Raw genomic sequence first — 22,911 nt, forward strand, 5'->3', positions numbered from 1 at the left:
GATATATATATATATATATATATATATATATATATATATATATATATATATATATATATTGGAATGATGTATCATTGATTCAACAAATACACCACATCTAAGGAAATATATTTTTTTCCTTTTCTTCAATTCTTCTAGGTTGGAACGACGTATTAAATCATTGATTTGTTCAGTCTTGATTGGAGGAGGATTAGTTATCTCATACTATAATTTCATGTTTCTGATAAAAAATAATAACGGCATATTGCTGTTGAAAAAAGGAAAATAGCTGGCCTCGGTGTTTTGGCATGAATGGAACCCATAGGAGGAATTTGATAATTACTCGTCTACTTTGTGATTTCTTATTCCATTGAGAATTACAGGATTCCAGGCAATTCATAAAATAATGAAGCCCAAACTGAAATTTAAGAAACCAGATGAATGCCGATAGGGTAGACTGATTGTGCCTAGGAAAGAGTTGAGCAGAAGATGTTAAGAATTGCCACCAATGTCTTTTGGTAAATTTGCTTGGATAAGGAATAAAAATACCGTCAATAAATGAGGATTCTGACTCCAAAATTTAGATGGTCCATTCATAGTTTCGCAAAATCAGTTTCTATTACCATAAAGCATATAAAGTTACCAAACTTAATTGTTTTGGTGCAAGTAAATCTATAGTCCAATTTCTGCTATAGAAAGGAGACTTCTAAAATAATAAATGCATAGATAAAAAAGAAATACCTCAAATGAGGGCAGTGCCCAACGAACACAAGGTTTTGGCATCGGAAAGCTCTCATGTTCAAGTGACTTGATCTTATTATATGTGCACTCTGATACCAGTAGTCGTTTCATGAGTACACAATGTTGCAGAAGCTTAGAGTCAAGGCATAGCCACTTCGACTTTTTCAGTTTGGAGAAACTATAAAATGCAAAAAGGTGCTGCTTTCTTAGATCTTGAATGCAAGAAAGTCTGAACCTCATTGAGGTCTCTGGCAACTGCATGTCAACATTCCTCTGTTCAGCAGGTTGATCGAACACTGTCAGGATGAGGAAGATTAAGGCTACAGCATGTTCCAGGCAGCCTTCAAACAAGAGAGATCTCACCCCAACAACAGTGTCGACGAAAAGAATCTCCATCATTACAGTAGGTGATGCAGTCACAATCGCACCATGATGAAGCAGTAGCACAGTATGGGACAGCCAAATATCTCCTTTCCCAAGTAGATATTCCAGGAAAGGCAAACGAGGTACGCATATTTCAATTCTCAATCTTTCAGAAGATACTAATGATGTACTTAATCTGAGGTCATTATCATAATCAATTGACCATGACAGCTTGGTAATATCCACACATCCGGAATATAGCTTGTAACCTTCTGTAGTCTGCATGCTATTCATAAGTGGTGCAGGAAGGGTAACCTTGCCCTTACAGGTAGAACTTTCACGTGCTTTGCCATGTCTAGAAGCAGAAGAGAACCCTTCACTATTGCTGCGAAAACGCTTCCTCATATACACTACAGGATTTCTATTTTGGAAGTTAGTTTGGGTTCCAACACGAGATTTGGCGACCCTTCTCACAACATCTGAATCATCTGGCAGTGTTACCTGACTCCTGTCGCTTTCAGAGGAATCCAAGCCTTTGATCTTGTTATCTGATTTGTCAACCCACGGCTGAGAGACCACAGGAAGATGCGCTTGCATGGTTTTCTGTTTCTTCAAAGAATTAGGTAAAGGTTTGACACAACGAGATGATCGAGCCAGCCATGATATAATGGGCTCTGAGTCCAAATATGTCCCTACAGAGCTATCATCATCATCAGCCATGCCTGCTTTACCTTTATGAACAAATTTATCAACTCTGGATGGTTTTTTGGATTTCGCATTGAAAGGAACCTCACTAGGGAGAAGCAAGAGTTTAAACTTCTCGTTTTGAAGATTAATCCATTCCTCGTCTTTATCATCATAGTTTATATGATGAAGCTTACTCTCGGAATCATACTCACTCACAAGGCCATAATACCAAGTTTCATCCAATGGCCAGAAAACTTTGATTCTGCGGTTCAAAACCCAGTATGCATCCACGTCCCCTGAAAAAATCTCATAGAAATGACGGCGTTTTCTTGAAATGCGCTTCCCTTTGTGCTCTTTCCTTGGTCTAAGGTTCCTGATGTCAGTATGACCTGAGGCAGACTCCAAACCAGCAGATGAGTTAGCCTCTCGACTAACCGTATCTCGAGCAGAAGAAACCAGATAAGAGAATCCATTAGCACATCGTGATACGTCAGATTTGCTATTTGACAAGAATCCTGTACAGCTTGGATCAAATCGAGATGAAAGCATCCTAGCTGCATTCTGTTCCAGGTTCTCCTCATCATCATTGTCGTCATCAACATCATTTTGAAAATCAATGGCGTGATTAGCTGAGACTAAATTACCCAATGAAGGCTCAGTCTTCTTTGATGCAGTTCCACTGCCCGCACTACCAGTGGCCAAAGGTTTCCTCTTTCTAATGTTGCTCCACCGCTTTTCAGAAGAAGTACCACCATTATTTACACCAACACGACAGTCTTCTTCCTTATCTCGTCGAGCTGCTTTCGTCCTGCCCTCCTTAACTTCATCATGGCCAAACCTTCGCTTTACTTTTGAACTACCAATCTTTGCTGCAGAAATGTCTACTACCTTAACTATCTCATCATCTGGACCACCTCCGTCCTCGTACTTATTAGTTTCAGCACTATATTTTTCAACCCAATCAACAGAATTAGAAATTCCTAGCTGCTTAGAATCCTTATTACTTTCAAACTTTTTCCGCCCCACCAAACCACGTGGACGTCTTGGAATCTTAAAAATGTTGGCTTTTTCGCCCAAAGCAAGCGAAATGTCATTCAATCCATTAGTGCCACTGCTGGATTTTGTTTTCAATTCCAACTCAGCCGTCACCTCATTGACACGCTCCTTCCTATTCTTTTTAGCCTGGGGATCAAAATGACTCAATGGCACCTCCTTCCTACTCTTCCTCTTCTTCTTCTTGTTAACATCTTCACGGTGGTTTTCTTCAAAAAATTCCGTTTTACTCCGTACCTCTTTGGAAATCCCAGATTTATAAAGGCTTTGAAGATCTAAAGATCTGCTCTTCCTCGGACTTTTAACACCTGCAGAATTTTCTATGCTATTTTCCATCAACAATCCCTCAATCCAATCACCCCAAGACAATAACCCCAAATTTCATCTCCCATCCAGATCTGCCGCACAGGCCCCACCAAAAAAAAAAAAAATCAATAATCAACCAAATTTCAATATCCGAACTCAAGATAACCCACAAAAATAAAGAATTTCAACTGATTCCACAAAAAATATCAAATGACACTAAATAAAACTAAAAAAATCACACATAAACGTTACTGGCACATATAAATACTATTTGTATAATACATCCATTCTCTTACCCGTCCTGGAAATTAACGAAACAACGAAGATGGAGCAGTGAAGATCCCGCATACGAGAGAGATTTGATAAAGCAGGTGAGGAGGAGAATAATTATATTTTGAAACCCTAATTTGATTTAAGATTTTGCAATTTTTTTTCTTTTTTAAAAAATTGATATTTTTTTGGAGAGAGAGAGCGCGCTGGGGTTTGTTTTCCTAAGAGACACGTAAGAGTCAAGGGTTTAATAGAAATTCAGGGCGAAAAAGATGAGAAAATACGGTAAAAATAGTTACATAGCGTGTCATATTTTCGACCGTTGAATTTAAACTCTACGGCAAGGATTGGATGCCTGGGTTGCTGGAACCCTAATGGAAAGAAATAAAAATCGAACATTAGAATAGATCCGACGGTTGTAATATAATTATAATAAATGAAAAAGGAGACAATGTGATTAGATGACTTAATTTGGAAATTATTCGATGGATAAGAGGTTTAAATTTACAAATCTGAATAACCGTTTGGGGCTTGTGAAATGTGAATTGGACGTGGAATTTGGTAGAATTACGAAAATGCCATTACAAAATGGAGAAAAAAATTGACACGCAGGTAGAGTAGGTATCTGTCATGCTAGGTCAGTTTGCTCGTGACTCGAATATTTCTTCAGAAATTAATGCTATTTAATTCTATTGAAATTACAATCTCAATTTAGGTGGCGTTAATATGTCATTAAATGATAGATATAGCCCTTGTTTGAGCAATTGAACCTCATTCTTTTTAAAATTAATTTTCAACCACATTTTTCAATAAAATAATATTACACATAAATTCAAAACTTTTCTTTAATATTTAATCATACATTCTCCATCAATCTACTATTTCAAATACATTATTTCCCCCAAAATAGGGCTCAAAGAAGGGTATAATTAAATAAGTCATTTAATTTTTCTTTTCATTCAACTTATCATCTAACCTCATTTAAATTGGGGTTATAACCTTATTGGGACCGTATAACGTTATTCTTTTTCAAAGGGTCCATGAGATATGATAAGAAAACCAAAATTAATGACATTGTGCTATACTATAGTAGTGTCATCAAATTAAGAAGAAAACAAGATTTAAAATAAATTAAAGAGTTTGAGACGAGTTCGGCGCGAACATGTGAATACTTGAAATAAATGTCGCGTGCATATTTGAAAGAGTCGAGTCCGTCATAATTATCTAAAAATAAAGTCAAGATAGACCAAATGACGAATGAATGTATGAACACATATTGCACTATTTATCGCATACTCGACTCTTTCAAATATACACGTGACACTTATGGTAAGTATTCACGAGTTTGAACTCAAGCACTAAGTAGGTACTGGTTTGTGTGATAATAGGATTTAAAGATTAAAGTTACAAAAAGGTAAATTTGGTTCTCCTAATTTTGATAAATCAAAATGCCTCTATGGTTAGAATGTAGGTCGAGTAGAAAGTACATGAAATTTATCGATCTCAAATTACTGTACGACTTTCGTCCAATTATTGCATACTGTTTGAAAGTTTATGGACAACAATGTAGATGAAGAATGCATCGAGAGCAAAGGTTACACTCTCCTTAAAAGAAGTGGAAACTTTGATTTAATTGTCAAAAATAATAATAATAATAATAAATAAATTATCCTCTTCAATATTTTATTAAAAGTTCAAAATTAGTAACTTTCGATATCTCAATTTTTTTAAATAGTAGTATATATATGTGCGTTGCACGTGTAGTGGGTGATGTAGTGTAAGTAAAAATGTTGGATTTTAATGGAAAATGAAACCTCTTTTGAATAAGATTACATTGGATTATACAAACAGATCATAATCAGTATACTTCAGATTAGTACAATTGTGACTTCAATGCCATCTATCAATGTATTCTCTAGGTAACTTGGAGTCTGAATGCCTAGTTTGCACAAGTGTTTGAGGTCTTCATTTTGAATAGAAGAACAAAATTAATTGTACCCAATTTCCACCAAATTTAGCTATGAAATTAACTATTGGCATGACATTCATCTACTTCAATTTTCTTCCAGCATAGGAAGAAATCATAAGTTAGCTCAAAAAAAGATAAAAAAAAAATAATATCAATGCCAAGATCATACGAAATTTATGCCTGTGTGTTCCTTCACATAATCAAATCCACCCTGCTCAAAGATACTCCGGTGTTATAATGAAACAGAGAGAGTTGGAGAGACACATAATATTATGTAATTGGAGGCATAGTATTCATGTCATGACACAATATTACTCCCTACAATCACTAAGTACACACAAGAAAGTGTTGAAGACCAATTCTAACAACTAAAGCAACACAAACAAAGTTCTAGAAATCCTAGGAGTACTTAATACGTCCTGGAGAGACACATAATATTGTGTAATTGAAGGCATAGTATTCATGTCATGACACAATATTACTCCCCACTAAGTACACACAAGAAAGTGTTGAAGACCAAATCTAACAATTGAAGCAACACAGACAAAGTTCTTGAAATCCTAGGAATACTTAATACATGCTGCAAAATGCAACCATTAGGACAAGTAATAGTAGTAGGTTTAAACTTTGGAAGCACATCTCATTATAATTGACATCATTTTCGCTCTTGTAATATTTGGTGTATGCCGATTATTATTATGTGGAACATTATCCAATTTCTAGAAAAAGTGCTGTGCCAAAATTTTCCGTTAAGATATTGGAGTTTGTTTAATATCTCCTAGCTATACATCTTTTTGGTTTGTTTAATATCTCCGAGGAAGATTTGTCATTTTACGAGCTATGAAGTGCTAGGTATGGGAGCAGATATTTTTTGAAAGCATTGCTAAAGAAATAACTAATGGTAAGATATATTTCTTAATAGGAGTAACTAACACCAAAAATGCCCCCCAGGGCACATCCCAACTGGCAAAGATAAGGGCGTTTCAAGGCTGACAGATCAGAGGTCGTGAGTTCGATTTCTGGAAGGCTCTTGGAAGGCAGGATTTATCCTGAAAGGCAGAAACTCTACTAGAAGGTAAGGTGCAAAGATGGGAAACAATTTGCTTGGCACTTTGACAGATCAGTTGGGGGGCTCTTGAGCACTGGTCAGTTTGGGACACAACTTGCAGTTTAATCAGTCTGCAGCTTGAGGGGCCAAGATGTAGACTCCAGGATTTAGTCACTGTAAGGTGGATACCTGAATATAAAAAATAAAAAATAAAAAAAAAACTAACACCAAACCATTACAATAGCAACTAAACTGGGTTCTAAACATGTGTATCGTGTTAATTTTTGCTTGTTGCTCTCTATAAAATTTTCCATGTTTCTGTAGAAAAACTGGAATAAAGCTGGCCTATGATAGTCTATATCAGTACCCTTCATCTAGATTGATGCCATGCTCACTTCAGGCTGAAAGAGGGCTGTTGAATGCCATTTTTGTCATTGAGGATTCTCTGAACCTTGGCAAAGATGTGCAAATCTGATTGTATTTTGACCCATGTAGTCCCAAAGGTCTCTTAACAAGTCCCCCTGCATTTCAGGAGAAGGTCGTGTTATATATTTATGGTATAAATATAAAATATGAAAGAAATAATCAAATTATGTAAAGTGCCATGGTGGTGGGAAATGTGACATTTGTGTGGGACGTCAAGGGTTCGAATCACTCCCCACGCAGATATTAAAATGTTTTTATTGGGGCCTTGAGCTCTTGGGCTTTCTTGACTAAAATAAATGATTTTTTTTATTATTTAATGGGTAAAACTAGCCAATATTTTCTGTTTTTTTGTTTTTGTAACAACTCACTAACAGTCATTAAAATACTCACTACTCAGTCATTAAAATTCTGCATTACTCTCTGAATATGGTGGAGACTGTTACTTCCACCTTGCCTATATAAACCCATATCTCGTTTTGGGAAAAACACATAAAAAAAGACATCGTGCTGTCACAAGACTTGATCGGACGTTAAGTTTTATATTTCGACATTATATTATTCTGAACACTACTGCAACTAATTATTTTTCCAACAGGTCGTTCTAGTTTTTTAATCAGTTAATGTTTGTGGACGGAATAAATAAGAATCCTTCCTTATTAAACAAAATAGAAATTAGGGGAATGTCGCCACATTTGTTTTAAATTTATTTGAAGCTGCTTCTGAAATCTGTTCTAACAGCTGGAAGGTATTTTTGGGGGTTTTCTTCAAAGATAATTCATTTTATAGGCCGCTATAAGAGTGAGAAGCAGCCTGCCATTGTTATAAGCTATAATTTGGTGGCAAGTTATGCTCAATCATTGAATTTTTCAATTATATGCTAGCTATCCTTGTAGTTTATTGGGAATATTGCATAGGTTATTGTTGTTAAAGTAGATTATGTTGGATGGCTTAATTTGATGGAGGTTGGTGAACTTACCGGATTCAGGTACTATTCCATGCAGTAGTTTCCTGTTGCAAGTAGCCTGGAACTTATTGGCTCGGCTGATTGAAAGTTAACTGTCCTAAATTTGAGAGGAAATGCAAATCTTTTAAATTTTCGACCTCGATGGTATGGAGTCCATGACCATCTCCCATAAAGGTTAGGTTGAATTTCCTATTCAGGGTGAAATCGACACTATATTGTCAACTTTATGAATAGGCATTGAGGGCCTGCTATTTGTACTCAAGTATTACAATCACGATACATGTATTTGGCATATTGCTGGTGAGCACATCATGATATTAAACTAGAAAAAGAAAGTTAAAATCATGATATTAAAGTTAAAAAAAAAAGAGGTTAAAATCTTGGCATATTGCCAACACATCTCAATATTTGGATATGCTATTTGTGTACTCATATCTTCGTTACAACCGCGATGGCATGCATTACAAGACGACATTGAAGCTAAAATCTTGGATGGAAGATTATTAATTTATATCTCAATCTTGATTCTTGCAGCTGTTGTTTGTTTGTATACTATCGTACCTGTGTTACAATCACGACCATATTATGGGCATGTTTCGGTGCAACAATATTAAAAAAAAAAAAAAAAAAAAAAGGAAACAAGAAAAGAAGTTAAAAACTTGGATGAAGATAATTGTTATATAGAAATTTTCTTTATAGCTTTGCTTGATGGACCATGATCCAGCTTTTATTGTATGAAAGCTTATTAGGGGAGCGTTTGTTTCTCATTTTAGTAAAAATAAGAATGAAAAATATAATCGTTATGAACAAATACAAAAAATAGAAATTCAAATTTGGTGATTTGATGTGATGGATAACGATCGTATTTTTCAATTTAATGAGGAAATAATGAGAATCAAACAAGGGCTAGATGTGAAAGTGGAATTATGAAAGTCCTTATATTATTTTAGATGATTTTCATTTAAAAGTTCTTCTAGCCATACAAAGTATTTTTAAAAAATTATCTAAACATATTTAAAAGCAGTTTTTTATTTCAAAAATAACTTTTGACTTTTGAAAAGTCCTACCAAACGGATCCTAAAATTTATTTCATGAAGTTCTATCTTAATTATATAAGGTCCAATCAAATACCAATTCATAATCAGTTTAGACAACCAACTTTCTATTACTAGTCTTTATGAATTGTATTTTTTCCTCGGGTTTCTTGTAGATTGTTGAGGACCTAATTCATATAATTTGATAGCTTGTGGACCTTGGTTATAATTTGCTCTACCTTGATTCGTAAATTGTAAAATAAGCTCATAATTATATTGACATACAGGTAAGGTATGTAGGGAATTGATTTAAACATGCACAGCGGAATTTAACAGATTTCAATTCCCATTCAGGATTCAGCTTTGTATTTAGATAAAAACTGTGATGAGAAATATACCTTTTGTGTGATTTGCAAACTCTTTCGCGTTATTCCTTTCCAGCACCTTGAATCTGCCTCCCACAGCTGTCCAATTGTGCAGCCTCCAATGAAATCCACACAGAGAGAAAACAGCAACTGCTAGGGTTTCTTTCTTGTGCTAGCAAGAATAATGAATGACTTAATGGATCTCAAACCCTAGCTGCATATATATATAAACCCAAATGGACCCGGTCCGGTCCGGTCCAATATTTAATTAATCCAATTAATCAAACCCGGTCCGTGAATTAATTAATCTAATTAATTAATTCGGGATTATAAATAAGAAAATCAATTAATTAATTTATCCAACGATTGTTAAATTAATCAATTAACAATTTGCAGTCTTCCAATTCTCTTTTGTGTGCGACCCATTAGGTTCCCGACCACGATGCCTAACGTCGTGAAATATTATTTTGATCTAATCAAAATCGATAAATTAATACACCCTTTTAATTTATTGTCAATTCACATTCGCCGTCCCTGATTGACATCTAGCAATGTGTCAGGGCAATACATGTGACGGGAAATGTCACGTGGTATGACAAAACCAAAATCGTTCGTTTATCATGGAACTATTATCCCTTCGTCAATACGATCCGATCAATTACGAGATATACGACCTCAAGTCAAAGGACCAATTCCACTACCGAACGTTAGAGATTAGCCACTGACACTCAGATAGTTATCCATGTGGAATCTCTTAGCGGGTCTCCAATGTTTTGTTCTATAACAAAACATCCACGTGTTCATTTAAGTGTCACCACACTTTAGCTCGTGAGATCAACTACTTACTTCATAAGTAAGAAATGCCACACGTGATGGTCTAACTGTATTAACGATATCCGTATCTCGTTATTACTTACGACCATGGTTTATTCAAGATCCAATTATATGTAATTTGTATCTCACAATCACAACTCCTTGTGATTAACAGATTACCTAAAAATTGGGTCTTCGGATTCTATTATTTAATATTATTTATTACAAAATTAATTTAAATAAATAATAGATCTCGCCAAAATCAAATGCATTAAATATATTAAAAGCGTTTACAACCTAAATCGATTGGATCTAGGGCATAACACTTACAAGGTAGACTAGCATGTGAAGGCAAGTGGGAACTTGGAAGGCAATGATTATTCTTGGAAGGCAAGGTGCAACTTGGATTGACTTGCTTGGCACTTTGTCAGACCAGGTGGGGAGCGCTCGGACCCTGGCCAGTTGGAGGCACATCCTGCGATTAACCGGACTGTGTGAAGAGGGGCCGGATCACAGACCCAAAGATTAGTCTAGAATAGAACACCTTGTAAAAAAAAAAATAAAAAAAAAAATAAAAAACTCACAAAGAGAATAGTGATCAGAGATTATTACTATTATTACGTCCGAAATTTTCCTCTCCGGCTGTTCAAAATGACATCCTTGCATCATTCACAACCGACACATAACTATTCCTTATGGTGCAATTGGCGCTAATTTTGTTTTATCTGCTTTGAATTTGATCACCTTTTCGCGGATCTAGGGTTTGAGATCTGGTTCTGATTTGTAATTTTCGTGAATCCAAGGGCTATACTACTCAATCTCGTTTTAGTTCTTTTTGTTTTTGGTGTGTATGTTGTGGTGGCGTTAAGAATTCATTTGAGAAAATGCGGGGGAAAGGTGCGAATGCGTCGATTAGGGATCGGACGCAGGAGTTTCTGGGCATAGCGGAGAGGGTAAAGAAGTCATACTCCTCGCAAAATGGGCCTAGCAGCAGCGGATCGAAACCTCTGGGACCGCAGACCATGGCGATGCAGTCGGAATTTAATCGTAAGGCGTCCAAGATCGGGCTCGGGATTCACCAGACCTCGCAGAAACTATCAAAGCTTGCGAAATGTAAGTAATTGTTTTCTCTTCTTTTAGTTATAGTTCAGATAATGGCAGAAAGAAAGAGAACTTATCATTATTTGGTCGGGTTTTGGGGGTGTATAGGACCTGCTTAAAGTTATGCTTTTGCAAAATTTCATTGAATTGGGTGTCCATGATTATGAATTTCGGGTAAAATGTTTTGTGTGTGTGTGTGTGTGTGTGTGTGTATTTATTTTATTTATTTATTTTTTTTTTTTAAATGGCGTAATGGAGAGAATTAGATTGGTTGTATTAAGGACAGGCGGCATTGATGACCAAGAAAACTCTGGTTGAAGTCCAAAATCGGATTGCTAAGTGTTTACAATGCCAATGCTAAGGAAGAGAAATTATATGACCATAAAGCTGATAAGTCAATAGGCTATCTCCTTTTTCCAGCATCTGTTTGGTGGTAACCCTACTTTGGAAAGAAACTTTTGGATATTATAGGAATACTTCGCTTCTTAGAAACTACCACATAAAGACAGGGAAGCCTTGGTGTGCCTTCATCACTAAGATGTTTTTCTTTCATGAGGCAAGGTTTAAGCTCGAAGCATTTTGAGGCATAAATCTCACTGTAAACCAGAAAAATGTCAAAAAAGTATTAAAATGTAAAATAAGCTCATAATGAATCACAAGCAATCTTTAAAATTCACAATATAATTATTTAATGTTTGCAAAGGATCAAAAGAAAAATCTATATAAAAATAAACTATAATTTAGTTGGTAGGGCAGTGGGCTATTCCCAAAGTGGTGCAGTCAACTTTTTCCAAGTGGGTCTATGAGAAACACAATTTTTTAATATTTTAGTGGGCATTAGGATACTTCCAAAATGAATCAATCTGAATTTTATGTTTTGTGGGCCACATTAAACCAAAGAATATGAGTATGAAGAATTAGAAGCATACCCCTCACAAGCCTTGAGGTGGTGCTGTGAGGTATGTACCTCTTACAACTGAGGCGTATGTCTCCCAGAAAACTTCCTCACAATCATTGCCTTGAGAGGCTTTTTTGCTGGCCTCACTCTGAGTCGGTCCTCAACTGGGTTTTTTTTTATGGTTTATAGTTAAATTCATCAGAAGTTAAGTATTATAATTAAAGAATTTGATTCTTCCCAATTTGTAGGTAAGATAGAAACTGATATCATGAGACTTTGTTGATCTTTACCATATCTTTCGTGATCGGTTTTCTCCAAATATCATTTTGATCTTCTACTTAGATGGTTTCTAGGCCTCTTACCTCAACAGAATGAGGGCTTTGGCTTTGCCCTATACCCTAGTATAATGATTTGCAAAAGTTTTACAAAGGAGGGGGACTTTAATGAACCTTACCTCCATGGAAATGCAACTAAACTTAAGAAAGCAATCTAGTCTATACATAAGTTATGTTCGCAGGTAAAAGAAAAAAGGAACAAGAAACTAAGGCTAGTTAAATTTTTTATGTTTGACAAATGCCATTTATCTAGCGTAAGAAATCTATTAATCTCAGCAGTTAACTCTTGTTTTTGCAAGAGCTTCAACTTTTGACCTTTGTACTCCTATTAGCTAAATGGTCGGCAGTGTATTCCCTTCATGCCAAATATGGAAAAAATGAATGTTGAGCACTGTCTATTTGGGGGTTTCTTCTAAATAGTATTGGACTTTCCTAGGTCCATCTAAAGCTTTTGCTCTTTGTACCTCGTATTAGCTAAATGGTAGGCAAATGTATTGTTTTCTTGCCAAATATGGGAAAACTGAATATTTATCTACTCCCCCAGTGGTGGATTTCTTCTAAATGGTGAACTTGCCGAGGTCCATCTGTGCCCTTCTCTATACGTTGAAGGGTGGAAAGCGAATCAATCTCATCCCATATTTGCGCATATCCAAATTGATTGCATAGCTTAAGACTTGTACATGGAGCTCTAATTTCTGCCTCCAAAGAAGAACATGAGCCATAAAAGCCATAATATGCTCGGAGAACCTTACCTACATGATTTCTTATTACACCCCCACCTACGGCTAGATTTGAGTTCCCTTTAAGTTATTCATCAGAGTTTAGTTTGACAGCACCCAAGAGAAGGTTTCTGATAAACCCGAAATCCGACGGAGATATCAGAGGCACAACAAATTAAGCAAGGGCAGTAAGGGAAATAACCAGGAAAAGGAAAGCACATGCAGCAGTTGCATGGTTATGGAAATCTGTTAGGAAATTTTGAGTGGCAACAGCTTATAAATAGAGGCAGCAGAGCATGGGATCAGCAGGCAGAAAATTGGTTGTCATTAGGAGAGTAGTGGACCTCTCGAACGTCCATCTTTGTCATTTTTTTCCTGTTATCTTGCATTCCAAATCTGCTTCTCTCGAAGCAGATTTGTTTCTTTTGTAATCAAAGATCAGCGAGGGAATATTTTAGTTCTATTTCAGTTCATCAATTACTCTAAAGTTTGCTTGAAATTATTTCGGGTTCTTATCAGAAACCTTTTAGGCCAGAATTTATTTTCTTTTGGCACAGTTGGCCTTTCGTCTATCATGTTCCCTTTCTTGAGAGTCACTCAGGTGGATTAGTGTGTGGCATGGTCAAATAGATAACTTATTTGTTCAATTTTACTGCAGTGGCTAAGAGGACCTCAGTTTTTGATGATCCCACCATGGAAATTCAGGAGCTCACAGCGGTTATCAAGCAAGATATAACCGCACTTAATTCTGCTGTAGTTGATCTCCAACTTCTATGCAACTCACGGCATGGCAATAGTAATATTTCGAGTGACACCACCACACATTCTACTACAGTAGTTGATGATCTGAAGAATCGGTTGATGAGCGCCACAAAGGAGTTCAAGGAAGTATTGACCATGAGGACAGAGGTGATCCTAGATTTTTTCTCCTTGTGTTCTAATAACGAATTTATTTTTGCACTTCCATATTCTGGACGAATGGACTTACTTTATATCCTGTTAAAATATTTCATTTAGATGAACAACATTTTCATGGCTTGTTTACAGAACTTGAAGGTTCATGAAAACAGGAGACAATTGTTCTCTTCTACTGCTTCCAAGAATCCAGCTAATCCATTTGTTCGCCAGCGACCTTTGGCTGCAAAGCCTGCTGGAAGTACTTCAGCTGCCCCTGCTCTTCCATGGGCTAGTGGGGGACAATCTTCATCCCATCCGCTCCCTAAGTAAGAACATAGTTAGCCCTTTTTGAGCCCCATTTTGGGGAAGAGAATGAATTTTTGAATAGTATATTGATGGGAAATGTGTTGTTAAAAAATAAGGAAAAATTTTGGATTTGTGTGTAATATTATTTTATTATAAAATATGTGATTGAAATGATGTTAAAATACTATTGAAAATGCATTTTTTCAAAAGAATGAGGCTCAAACAAAGGCTTAATATTTTACAGCCAATGGTTTCTATCTACACTTACGACCTAGATAAATGGAATATGATTTACTAGTAATTTTTATGTACGTCTGGGGGAAGAATGTGGTTTAATAGGAAGTTTATTTAATGCTCTTAGTTGATTAAGTACAAAATAATCAGTCAGGGGTCTTCAAAACAAGGGTTTTGGTTGAGTTTTTAATATTCTTGATTGAGATAAACTGATCCATTTGCAAGCAAACCTTATTTTCTTTAACTCCAGCAACAGGAACCAGAAGGATGGGGAGACTCAACCATTAATGTCACAGCAGCAGCATCAGCAACAACAGGAATTGGTTCCACTACAAGATAGCTACATGCAGAGTAGAGCTGAAGCTCTTCAGAACGTGGAATCAACAATTCATGAGCTGGGCAATATTTTTAATCAGCTTGCTACCTTGGTTTCTCAGCAAGGAGAGATTGCTATCAGGTTTTCGAATGAAAGCTATCTTATTGCATTCTAGAGGGTGTTTGAGAGACATTTTTATGTAAAAATGCATTTTTGAATAGTAAATTGATGGGAAATGTGTGGTTGAAAAATAAAGAAATTTTTTTGATTTACGTGTAATATTATTTTAATAAAGAATATGTGGTTGAAATGAAGAGAGAGAAATGCATTTTTAAAAAAATGGGTACCAAACGGGACCCTATTTCATCAGGAAATGTGTGGTTTAATGACCAATTGATATCAATATTTAACTCAGTCTGCACAATCTTAACTTCCTGTTATTTAGTAGGCAAAAAAGTGATAGATGAGCTAGCCAATTGGTAATACATCAAATGGCATGATGTATGATCTATAACGGTTACTTTGACCCATCTGGATATTGAGAATATAGTAGCATTGATCCAGCATAGTGTTGTTAGTATTTGCGTATATATTTATTTGGATGGAATTAAGGCATTGAGCCAATATATATTAATGCTTTCCGTTTTGTGGAACTGGGGAGAGATATGGTATATTGCCCTTTACTAGTTTGTTCTTTGGTACCTTCATAAATTATATATGATCGAATGACTCGGTTCTTTCTTCTAACGGTGATTTTGAACTTGATAACAATTGTTGTCATGTAGGATTGATGAGAACATGGACGATACACTGTCAAATGTGGAGGGAGCACAAGGGGCTTTGCTCAAGTATCTCAATAGCATCTCTTCAAACCGGTGGCTTATGATCAAGATATTCTTTGTATTAGTTTTCTTTCTCATGATTTTCCTATTTTTCGTGGCATAGTTAATGATCCCGAGAGCTGTCTCACAACATTATATAGTAAGATAATGATCGTGTGTATTTTGGACATTGGGGGGTCTCCTTTCGTGTTCACTATTGTATATGACAACGTTAATTGTGCAAGATTGTGGTATAATAGGGTGATTTCCAAAGAGAGAAATTTACTAATACTGTAGGGTTCAATGGAAATTTATTTGAAAAAAGATATTGTTTGAAGAAGTTTATTTAAATCTAGCCCTGACGACTAATGAATCGTGCATGGTTCATCATAAACTGCATATGCAGCATGAGCATTGTACTCATCACCGAAAATGGTGCAGTTTATCAAGTACCAAGTAACATTTTAGGTGCAGTTTGTGAGTACATATATATTAATCCGACATCTTAGGGGTGTTGAGTTGGGAAAGTTGCTCGCTGGCTGGTTTGGTTTAGCTTGTGTTCGAGCCGAATTGAAAAATTGCATGAATTGAGTCATACGTCGGTTTAGCAAGCTGAGCAAATTGGTTTATTTCATTTAACACTCTTAGATGTAATTATTCGTCCCATTTAACATCCTAGACACAATTGAAATAAACACGTCTCCAATTGAAATGAAAACATACATATCAAGTATATGTGTGTGTGTGTGTGTGTATTTATAAAGTGTGAGAATAACAATTGCAGTTTCTTCTCGAATTGTATTTTTGAAAATGAAATTTTATTTCTAAAATTTACAATGCCAAAGGACTCACCTTGAAATTGGTTGGACGGGATTGATTCATTTTCTAAAAATGCCATAGGACATTCCTTAAAATTGGTTGGATGGGATTGAATCATTTTTTCAAATTGCAATGTGTTTATGTAAACAATCAGAAAGTTTTATTTCAAATGAGCTAATAAAAAGGGCGAACAATACATATGATTTAACATGTTGGACACATGCTCAAGATGTTATACTGGATGTTAAACGAACACTACATCAAGCACTCTCAATTACAAATGAAGGGATATGCATACCGACCTTATTTATGGTGGTATAATATATAGATTGTATCAACACTAACATCCCTCACAAACTCAAGGTGATGTCTAATATATCAATTGGAGTTCATAAATTAAATCATGGTGGTGACTAGTGGATGAGCCTTCTTAAAATATCAACCAACTGATTAGTTATACATTAATATACACGTGGATATAATTAAATTTTGTCACAGAAATTTTAACTCTATACACTTTAATTTGTTAATTAGACTAGATCAATATTGACATCGTTCTTATTTCATTATGTTCGCGAAATTATTTGTTCCGATTTGAAATCTACCGTAAGTGTACAGTTCGTTAACAAGTAGTAAAATGGACTATGAGTCCAAGTATCGATCCCACGATAATTGAATTAATTCAAATTAACCTATTATGACCTTAACCGAACCACAAAAATCAAATTGATGTTTTGTACTTTAACTAGAAAGATGTAAACTTTGATGCAAGTATGAATGAAAAGTTATACTAAATGCAAAATAACTTGGATGCAATTTAACTCGAATTTATGGATTTAATGAGTACACTAACGCACTAGGATCACGAATCCCCAAGCAATACCCGTTCAATTGTCAATTATGCAACTTTGACACACAGTTCCACAAAAGATGAATCAATATTCCTATTTTAATTTAGCAATCTCTCTTGAGCAATGCCAAACTTATTCCAATATATGATTCGACTATATTTCTATGACGAATACTAACATATCGAAATGCATTATAAATTCACGAATATCCAATGATTCACACAAGGCATAGAGGTATATTTCTATCCCCTATCAGACTCTATGATGATTTATATTATGTCGAACTTATTTTCATTCTTTCGAATGCATAAAACAGGCCACCACAATCATATAATTATGTGCACAATAATCATATGAAAATAAAAACGTAATAAATCAATCAAATCCGGAACTTGTGTTCAAATACGTCAAAAATCCAAATCAACAATCAAACGTAGTATTACAAGGTTCATCGATCTCCTAACAATGATAAATCTAGCCTAACATGCTAAAAAGAAGAAAAAATGAAAATATTTGAAGAAACGTCATCACCCGAATCAATCTTCAATCCAATCTTCACTTGGCGCGATGTTATTCTCTTGTTTTATCCTTCGTTTCTCCTTCAACATCTCTCAAAAGTATGTAAAAACGGCATCCCCTACGTTCTGGTTGAGTTTTTGTTTATATAGGACCCTAAAAATCTTGTTTCCATAAGAGTTTCGAAAAAAAAAGGATACTGCAATTTTACCCGGTATTGCTCTATGCGACCGCATAGAGCAACTCTATGCGGTCGCATAGAGTAAAAATATTTGGCCATTTAAGCTTCGGTATGCCTCTATGCGACCGCATAGAGGATAGCACTATGCGGTCGCATAGTGCTACCAACTATGAGAAATACTCATTTTGGTCCTCCTACTTGAATACTTCACTTCTTGGTATCTCTTCTTCATTCTTTCCATTCCATCATCCCAAGATATCTTCAATTGGCAATTGGCTTAATCAACTTCTCGATTTGTTTATCGGGTCAACTTTTAGATAATTGCACTTTGGTCCCTGAACTTTCACTTTGCGTCATTTTAGTCCTTTTCGTGTCTTTTCTCTTGAATTTCACCATGTTCATTGTTGTTCCCTACAATTCACAAACTTACGAGATTAAGTCACAACTCAATCATTTTACTCGTTATTAAGTCATGTTTGTGACCTAAATAAGTGTGCAAAAACACACTTATCAAACCCCCCAAACTTGAACTATTATTTGTTCTCAAACAAGATAGTGACTTAATTCTGAACAAACATGGCTTAATACCTTGTTGTGGCTCAAGATTGGACTGAGTATTTAAAAACTTTATCTGTGCAAACATGACATCAACCTTTACCTGTTAAATGCAAATTGACGTGTGTGTGTGAATTCATGCCAACATATCAGGTTCATGATGAATTGAGTCCCGAACCCAAGTGGTCAAATATATCCTTACTCGCTCGAGAGATACACAACCTCCCAAACTTATTCATTTCACTCAATTATCCCGGGGTTGTGTTTTAAGATTAGGAATTTATATAGCTGTAGTCCTCACCCTCTCGTAGTTTGAATTTAGCATCACTATCACAAGTCTACATTTCAAAAAGTAAAGGCTCTCCTAGATTTGATTGCTTCGACACTTAAAATTAAACTAAATTACTTATCTCGCATCAGAGGTATAGTCTTTTCAACCAAATTTCTAAGGGCTTTTCGTCATGTTTTGTCTCTCTTTTGTTTTCTCACCTTTCTTTAATTTCTGATTGATTGTCATCTTCTCATTTGTTTTCTATATAACCCATGTAACGAGCTTTAGGCCGGTGATTCTCAAACCAGTTGGCTTTAGGGCACCAGGTTTTAAACCCTTTCAAGCTTATTCATTCGAGTTATAAATGCTCGATAAGATGATTTTTTATTAACTTCTTTCCCTCTTGTTTTCTATATGACCCATGTATCGAGCTTTAGGTCAGTGACTCCCAGGCCAGTTGGCTTTAGGGCACCAAATTTTGAAATATCCTTACAAGCTTACTTGCTCGAGTCATAAATGCATGAAAAGAAGTGTTTTATTCTCACATATTAAAACTGTGCCCTTCTTCATTTTTTCTAGACATTTTAGTTTCCAAAATCAACCCCTAATTTAAGATTTTCACCTACTTTTCATCCCACTGGTCTAGGCAATCCACACAATAAATTTCATGCACGGAGCCCCTGCTCATCTCACTGCTTTCCTATAATAGCTCAACTATCACCAAACTGTCTTAAGGTAGTTTATGGGTTAATTTAATAGAGGGTTATCATTCTTTTCCTATGTTATGCCCAAAATTTAGTCATTCTCCTAATATGTCAAGCATGAATAGCGTGCATAGATAATGTCAAGTGTTGCATCAACAAGTATCACTTAGTCTAATTAACACCAGATCCAAAGTTTTGCAGTTTAAACTAGTCCAATAATATCATCACAGCTAACAAGGTTATCAAACCCACACAAGCATTCATGAAGAAAATTTAAAATAACTGAATATAATGCAAAAAATAATTTATTATTTTTTTTGGCATTCGTCATGTATACATTATGCAGTAATAGAAAACATTGGAAAATATATAATGATGAACACAGATAGAGATTTAAAATTATGTCACCCTCCCCAAACTTAGTTAATACATTGTCCTCAATGTAAGATTAACAAAAGATTAAAGATATAATTTTAAGGACAAAATAAAGACGAGAAATCAAAATGGGGAAAACAGTACTCCCCTTATCAAAATGGTGGTTGTGACGGAAAGCTGGGCCCAGCATCATCATCTCCAAGAGGGGAGGAAAGGCGGGATAAAATCTCTTGCAACATGGCAGACTGCTGGGTCTGCTCCACCTGCATGGCCTGAACCCTCGTCTCCAAACTCCCTAGACGGTCCCAAGACTTGTTTACCCGCCACTGTATACCGTCCATCCGGCCAACATACATGCCCAAACGCCCATCAAAGGTACTCATCTGTTGGCGTGTCGCGATGGATTCAATGCTGGCAGTGGAAGCAAAGTTTCGTGTAGATGCCATATCCGTCTGCACCTGCTGGATGGTGGTAGTCAGTACCCCAAAGGAGTGCTGAAGCTGCTGCATGTCTCGGCTGTGTCCAGTCATAGTGGCAAACATCTGCCTAAATAACTGGGTGTCCACGTCAGCCGGTGGTGGTGGGGCCTGTGGCATTTCAAAGTCCTCAGCTGTTGGCCCTTCTGCAGCCTGTTGCTATCGCCGGCGCTCGTTTTCCAATTTCTGTTGATGTTTAATTCTGGCTCGGTCCTGGGCCTCGAGTGTGAGGTGTTTGATAAATGGACTTGGTTTCTCCGGTGCCTCCCCTGGCTAAACTTGTATGTAGGCAGCTCTACAAATTCCACTTATCAAACTCGGGAAAATTAGTGAGGTGTCCCTGTCACCCCATGCACCTGTAACGTGTATCTGATTGTAAATGTAAGTGGCCAAGTCAATCTTGTTGCGCCGAACTAAGTGATAGATGAAACCCGCCTTCTGATCTGTGAATGTCATCCTATGGGAGATGGGCTCGATGTTGTGGCAAATGAACAACCATGGGATGACTATAGAGGGAGTGATGCCAATCTGATACCAATCAGCAGTAAGGAGTGGCCAAGCATTTTCACATCCCAATAAAACTTCTGCAACTTCAACCTAGTTGAAATCATGCGGGACTGGGACTACATTAGTTCAGGTGAGCTGATAGTAGTCATGTATTACCTCAGGTGAAAACATGATCCATTTGCCCCGAACCCATGTCACATGCAAATGGTCAGATACAGGTGTGTCTATTTCAGCATTGAAATTTGTATAGAATTCCCGCACCAAATTTTCATAGACGAGGTGTGGTCTTTCAATCACTTTCTCCCACCCACAGTTGTGGACTAAATAAACCAATTCAAAACCCGGGAAATCATCCAACTTAACTGGTCTCTTGGGGATGAGTGCGCATTCCCGGACAACATTGGCATAACAGGCTGCTTGGTCTGAAGAAAGAAAATGTCGGACACCCCCTTCGGGTTCCCTAGTTCGGGCTGTGCCAGATGTGGAACCAACATTCTCCTTTCCTTTTGATGTACGCTTTGTAGGCATCCTGCAAAGGTCTATAAATAATAGTCAGTAAACTGCAATTTAAAAAAAACGATAGGGGGAATGAGATTAGCGAGACAAATATTTCACAAATCCCCCAAACTTGCTTCAACATGCATATAGAACACCTTGGTGTACACTTATCAAAATATGATATATAAGGTAGTGTAAATAGAATGCCAAGGTGAAAAACTGGAAATTGAGGCCGAAACAAGTACATTTGAAAAATTGGACCTATGACCGAGTGCGCATGTTCGGCCCCGGACATCATCAAAAAATATCGAAATTTCCTCAGGCAATCTCCGGGCATATGAAAGTATTCCATGAGATCTACCATATATTCAAATTTCAAAGCAAATGGACTTCGTTTGGTATGCCATATAATGGTGTAAAGTAGGGGACGTAGGGTGCCGTGACATGTCGTGACCTAGCCATGTGCCTACGCGTTGCAAAAGGGTTGTGATGTGATACATGGCCTTTTGAGTGGTCGTGAATGTGGTAACATGCAAATCGTCAAGCAAACATGCTCAAGAATGTTTAAGGAAGGTAAAATAACAATATAAGCATGAACGGAGCTCCAAACAACCAAATTGTGGCAAGTTACTCGTGATTAAGTGTGCGTTTTTGCCCCCGGACATCATCGAGAAAACTTGAATTTTTCCGGAGCAACCTTTGGGCATATGAAAGTATGTAGTGTGGAGTAGCACATATTCAAATTTCACGCTCATTGGATGTCGTACAAGTACTTAACGTAAGGGACGAAGTGGGTGTAGTGAAATGATGTGGGCCTAACACGTGCCTAAATGTGGGTACCACATATATGGGAATGCGTATTTGCAAATTGTCTAATGCGGAATTGCGCAAAATGTATTACAAATTTCACTTAGGTAATGCATCGAACACGACGTGTGCAATAAAAATTCATTTCTATTCTAAAAATACATGGCAAATGGTAATCACCAAAAAAAAAAAAAAACACACACACACAAATGAAAGCCCAAACAAAGCATACTTGCACCCATTCAACCGAACTCCCAATTGGAAAATATGATTAACTACACCCCAAATTCGAAATGAAAGGAGGGAATAAAATGCATACATTTTTGTGTCTTGAAGATGAGTGATGAAATGGGAGTGATTGATGAAGGTTTGATAAGTGTTGGTGGGTGCGTGTGTTCGATTCGAGGATTTTGGTCCAAAGTGTGAGAGAGAGATGGGCGAGGGAAATGAGGAAGGTGGATGTCAAATGAGCCGGTCATGGCTTAAGTCCATGACCGGAAAATTACTATGCGGTCGCATAGTGAAAGAAGTTTTCCCTAAAATAGTTTCGGTATATGTCTATGCGGTCACATAGACTTTATGTCTATGCGATCGCATAGACCAATTTTTTTTTTTAAATTTTCTTTTATCTAGAAATGCATGAACCATACTCCCAAACACCTAAAATCATTTCAAACTTATCGACCATGTGTGTAATGCCTCGAAA

The 22,911-nt window shown here is 36.5% G+C and overlaps 2 protein-coding genes across 3 annotated transcripts in view; one reads left to right on the forward strand and one right to left on the reverse strand.

Moving 5' to 3' along the window:
• LOC111381280 overlaps positions 1 to 3,617 on the reverse strand; it is a 9,934-nt gene extending 6,317 nt beyond the window's left edge. Inside the window, exons 1-2 of the mRNA XM_023005044.1 lie at positions 3,426 to 3,617; positions 721 to 3,221 (exon numbers count right to left, since the gene is read on the reverse strand). Coding sequence (XP_022860812.1) covers positions 721 to 3,159 — 2,439 coding nt within the window. The 5' untranslated portion in view covers positions 3,160 to 3,221; positions 3,426 to 3,617. The remainder of the gene's footprint in view (positions 1 to 720; positions 3,222 to 3,425) is intronic.
• A 6,944-nt stretch (positions 3,618 to 10,561) lies between these two features.
• LOC111381281 (syntaxin-32) lies at positions 10,562 to 15,982 on the forward strand. 2 transcript variants are annotated; one of them, XM_023005045.1, is made up of 5 exons: positions 10,562 to 11,131; positions 13,730 to 13,980; positions 14,119 to 14,294; positions 14,759 to 14,965; positions 15,610 to 15,982. In XM_023005045.1, the coding sequence occupies exons 1-5, from the start codon at positions 10,903 to 10,905 to the stop codon at positions 15,767 to 15,769; spliced, it is 1,023 nt and encodes a 340-aa protein (XP_022860813.1). In that variant the 5' UTR covers positions 10,562 to 10,902; the 3' UTR covers positions 15,770 to 15,982. The 2 variants fall into 2 exon arrangements, with proteins under 2 accessions (XP_022860813.1, XP_022860814.1); XM_023005046.1 differs by having other exon boundaries at positions 14,765 to 14,965.
• The last annotated feature ends 6,929 nt before the right edge of the window (positions 15,983 to 22,911 follow it).

Source organism: Olea europaea, unplaced genomic scaffold (assembly GCF_002742605.1).
Source record: "Olea europaea var. sylvestris unplaced genomic scaffold, O_europaea_v1 scaffold2274, whole genome shotgun sequence".
In the NCBI taxonomy this organism is placed as follows: domain Eukaryota; kingdom Viridiplantae; phylum Streptophyta; class Magnoliopsida; order Lamiales; family Oleaceae; genus Olea; species Olea europaea.

Excerpts from the sequence above, each read along its gene's own strand:
- LOC111381281 (XM_023005045.1), top strand. The coding sequence starts at position 10,903 with ATGCGGGGGAAAGGTGCGAATGCGTCGATTAGGGATCGGACGCAGGAG. Across the intron at positions 13,981-14,118 it reads TATTGACCATGAGGACAGAG|AACTTGAAGGTTCATGAAAA; the intron begins GTGATCCTAGAT and ends GCTTGTTTACAG. Across the intron at positions 14,295-14,758 it reads TCATCCCATCCGCTCCCTAA|CAACAGGAACCAGAAGGATG; the intron begins GTAAGAACATAG and ends CTTTAACTCCAG.